General features: G+C 39.7%; 1 protein-coding gene across 1 annotated transcript; it reads left to right on the forward strand.

Moving 5' to 3' along the window:
- Positions 1–1,906: 1,906 nt before the first annotated feature.
- prlh2r (prolactin releasing hormone 2 receptor) lies at positions 1,907–3,132 on the forward strand. The gene has a single exon (XM_051646144.1). The coding sequence runs from the start codon at positions 1,925–1,927 to the stop codon at positions 3,035–3,037; it is 1,113 nt and encodes a 370-aa protein (XP_051502104.1). The 5' UTR covers positions 1,907–1,924; the 3' UTR covers positions 3,038–3,132.
- Positions 3,133–3,812: the final 680 nt, after the last annotated feature.

Consider the following 3,812-nt stretch of genomic DNA (forward strand, 5'->3'; position numbering starts at 1 on the left):
ACCATTTACATCTGATTTACCTGATTTACATCTGAGGATGAATTGGCTATAACATAAGTATTTGGATTTGACATGACTGAATTGTAAATGACTGTATGATGCAGCTTCACAAGGCAACATGATCATATTGAAAGTAGGCATGTTGTTTCCGAATGTTCCAGTACCCTGGCATCGTGCAGAGTTGCTTACAAGTGCCATTTCCGCATCTGACATTTTTGCATCTATTCAAACATGTTTACCTTCTCCTGTGGCATGACCGGAAGTGCTTCAGCTGTGTGGAAAACTCGGGTTCTTGTGCCGTGTTGAAACCATGAAGTAATCGCATTCACAAAATGAGAGACGAGCACAATTTGGAGGTTCCATTTTCCCTCTAAAATTATTTTTTTATTCCACCAATGATTTGGTTTAGGGTTAGGGTCTGGGGGTAGAGTTAATAAAATATGCATTCCTCTTCACTGTAGTACATCATTTTCAGCTAAATACAATTTGCTTTTGGCAGCCCTCTGTGGGCATTTTACTAGGAAACTGAAGCTCTCACATGCAGTCGTTTCTAGAAGATCTGAAAATCTTGCAAGAGCCACGTGTGATGTTCACACGTTTATTGTGCTAGCTGGAGTCTCAGAGAAACCTTACACCTACACCTATCCCTAAACCTTACACTAACCTACTTCGAAATGTCGGTAAACACAGAGTTAGACAGAGTTTAGCTCAAGAAAAGTGCACTGTTTCCGAATTCACTGTGAGATCAGTCTCTCACAAGTCCACTTAATGTAAAGGTCAAAGACAAACAGAGTGCATCTTGGGTTCAATCTTTGTAATCTTCTTGTGTATTTCTTCCTATTCCATTCATCATTTAGAGTGAGCACCTTAACTCAGAGAGTAATAAACTGACTTCCCAGATTTTCACATTATGCAAGGTCCTCTAACAGCAGCCTAGACAGAAGGCAAAATGTCTGCCGAAGCAGTCTGGCCAATTTCAAGGAGACTACCAATTCACAAGTAGGTGCAAGTGGCTGTTCATAGAATTTAATCTCAAAATATTTTTCCTTGGAACACCTAATGCATAGTAGTTTTCAAATATAAAGAAAGATTTACGGATCTTCTGTTATCTCTTGCTTAAAATCCAGAAAAGATCATCGCAAAGTCAAAAATAACAACACACTCCCCTGGCATGGAATTATTTCAAGATGTGTTTTTTACATCATTTCACAGAAGTGAGGACAGAGGATAAATTATATGAATCATGAACGGGATTATTTATCCATTTATAGAAAGTGCAGATTCTTTTTAAATGCAAGTCTCTCTTTTTGAAGATTAGAAGTGCCATTTCTGTTAAGCAGACACAGAGCATATGACCTCTCCACTTTTCATCACACACAAATAATCCAAGTGGACATCCAATATGGGCCAGGGAAGTTTGGTGATAAAGGATTTGTGTTGGTATCACAAAGGACACAATTGAAAGTTACTGATGTTGCTACAGAGGGACTGCTCTCACAAAAAAAAAAAAAAAATCTAGAGTTCTGGTAAACTTTCTGCAAACTTGCCGCAAATTCACCACTCATTATTTTCACATGCAAATGAGCTTGCTATATGCTGCAGATGTTAGCCAGAAGTTTGCAGCTCTTTACCGGTAGCGGTGAACCTGCAGCAAATCTTTGGTAATAAAGAAGAGTTTGCCACAAAGCTCATTTGCATTTGAAAATATTGAGTGCCGAATTTGTGGCAACTCTAGATTGTTTGTAAGGGTGTTCCTACAATACATGTACTGTAATTCTGACATAACATATACTGTTATCCTGTAATACTGAAATAAATGACAGAATTTTCATTTTTGGTGAGCTACCCCCTTTAACACTATATATTTTCTTAACTTATCATGTCTATTTGTTTCAAACAGGTGCCAGCTTGTAGTCATCATACCATGACAACCATGGACTATTTCCATAATGAATCCTGGAGAAACACAACCCTAGACGCATCAGCCTCCTCATTCAGTGGCCTCCAACTCCTGATGGAACTGAAACCACTTTTCATCCCTCTTTATGCCATGGTAGTCCTGGTGGCATGCTCTGGAAATCTCCTCCTCCTCATTCTCATTGGACTGAACAAGAAACTTCACAGCACCACAAACTTCCTTATTGGAAACCTGGCCCTGGTCGATCTTGTGATGTGCCTGTTCTGCGTTCCTCTGACTGTGTTTTATGCCTTTGATGAGCGTGGTTGGGTTTTCGGCCAGTTCACGTGTCATTTTGTTACCCTCATGCAAACCGCTACCGTGTTCGCAGCAGTTCTCTCTCTAACTGCCATTGCAGTGGACCGGTATGTAGTGGTCGCCTACCCGATTCGGCGCCGTGGGGGTCGTTCTTTCTGTGCATGGTTGGTGCTCAGCATATGGCTCTGTGCTTTGGCAATGTCCACTCCCACTGCTCTGCACACAGTGTACCTGGATCTGAGTGCAACGGGTCATCAAATGGTTGTTTGTGAGGAGTTCTGGCATGGACAGGAGCTCAGTCGTCTAATATATTCTTGTTTCTTCCTCCTCCTTTCTTATTTTGTTCCTCTAGCTGCTGTTTCCATATCCTACTGTGCCATCTCCTGCCACCTGCAGCACAGAGCAACACCTCGGCTCATGGCCGCCACGCCTTCCAACCAGGAAAAGTGGGGGCGCAAAAGACGCAAGACGTTCCGTCTGCTGCTGGTGTCGGTTCTCTCTTTTGCTTTCTCTTGGCTCCCCTTGCAGGTGGTCAACCTGATCCGCGATCTCGACACTGACTTTGCTATCTTGAGCAAAAATCACGTCAATGTGGTCCAGGTGTCATGCCATTTGTTAGCCATGAGCTCAGCTTGCTGCAACCCCTTCATTTATGCCTCTCTTCACAACAAGTTCCTGTCCTATCTGTGCCACGACTTGTTTCAGAGAAGACCTCATCATGCTCAGAGCAGCCTCACAACCTCCAGTCGAATGCTTCGCATGCACACCTCAAGTACACTTGTTGACATTCCCATGGCCAGTAGCAAGATTTCACAAGACTGATTCTTCTCTCTTCTGTGAAATACAGATGTTTCCTCTATATGTTCTAGAATTGAACAGCCTGAAGGCAGATTATGTACCATTGCTAATTTCTTTAACCAATGAATCAAAGCTTTATATATATATATATATATATATATATATATATATATATATATATATATATATATATATATATATATATACTGTATCAACATGCGTTATTGACCCCTGAAAGAAAATGCACGTATCTGCTTCAAATGCAAAAAATTTACAAAATGTAAAAAAAAAAAAAAATCTTGTCTAAAATGATCCATACAATCATACAAGGATTACACACTGGTGGTATAAATGAAAAGCAGTGCTATTTACTCTGCTTATGCTTATGTATTCATGTAGTGGCACTGTATGGTAATGTAGAATGTATTGTATTATTTATGCATGTCCAGCATGTTGTTAACCAAAGTACTCCTTTCATGTGTCCATAACAGTTTTATTAAAAGATCTGTATTGCTTCTTTTTAATACGCTGTACACCAAACATACTATGTTTTACACAATAAAGTTCTAGCATGCACAATATGTATTTTGAGTATGTTCTTTGAGAATATAAACTCAAATGAATACTAAAATACTAAGAATTCAAATAATACATAAGGGAGACCATGAAGTTGTCACAAGGACTATATCTCAGTAACTGCTGTATAAGGTTTTAAGTTGAAAGTCCAAATACACAAATGCTTCTTATCTGTTGAAGTGGTTTTGTACTGTATAATGTTTAAACACCTAGTTTAAAACCC

The sequence above is a fragment of the Myxocyprinus asiaticus genome, chromosome 20 (assembly GCF_019703515.2).
Source record: "Myxocyprinus asiaticus isolate MX2 ecotype Aquarium Trade chromosome 20, UBuf_Myxa_2, whole genome shotgun sequence".
Classification (NCBI taxonomy): domain Eukaryota; kingdom Metazoa; phylum Chordata; class Actinopteri; order Cypriniformes; family Catostomidae; genus Myxocyprinus; species Myxocyprinus asiaticus.

Bases quoted from the DNA above. Each gene is read 5' to 3' on its own strand.
- prlh2r (XM_051646144.1), top strand. From the start codon at position 1,925: ATGACAACCATGGACTATTTCCATAATGAATCCTGGAGAAACACAACC.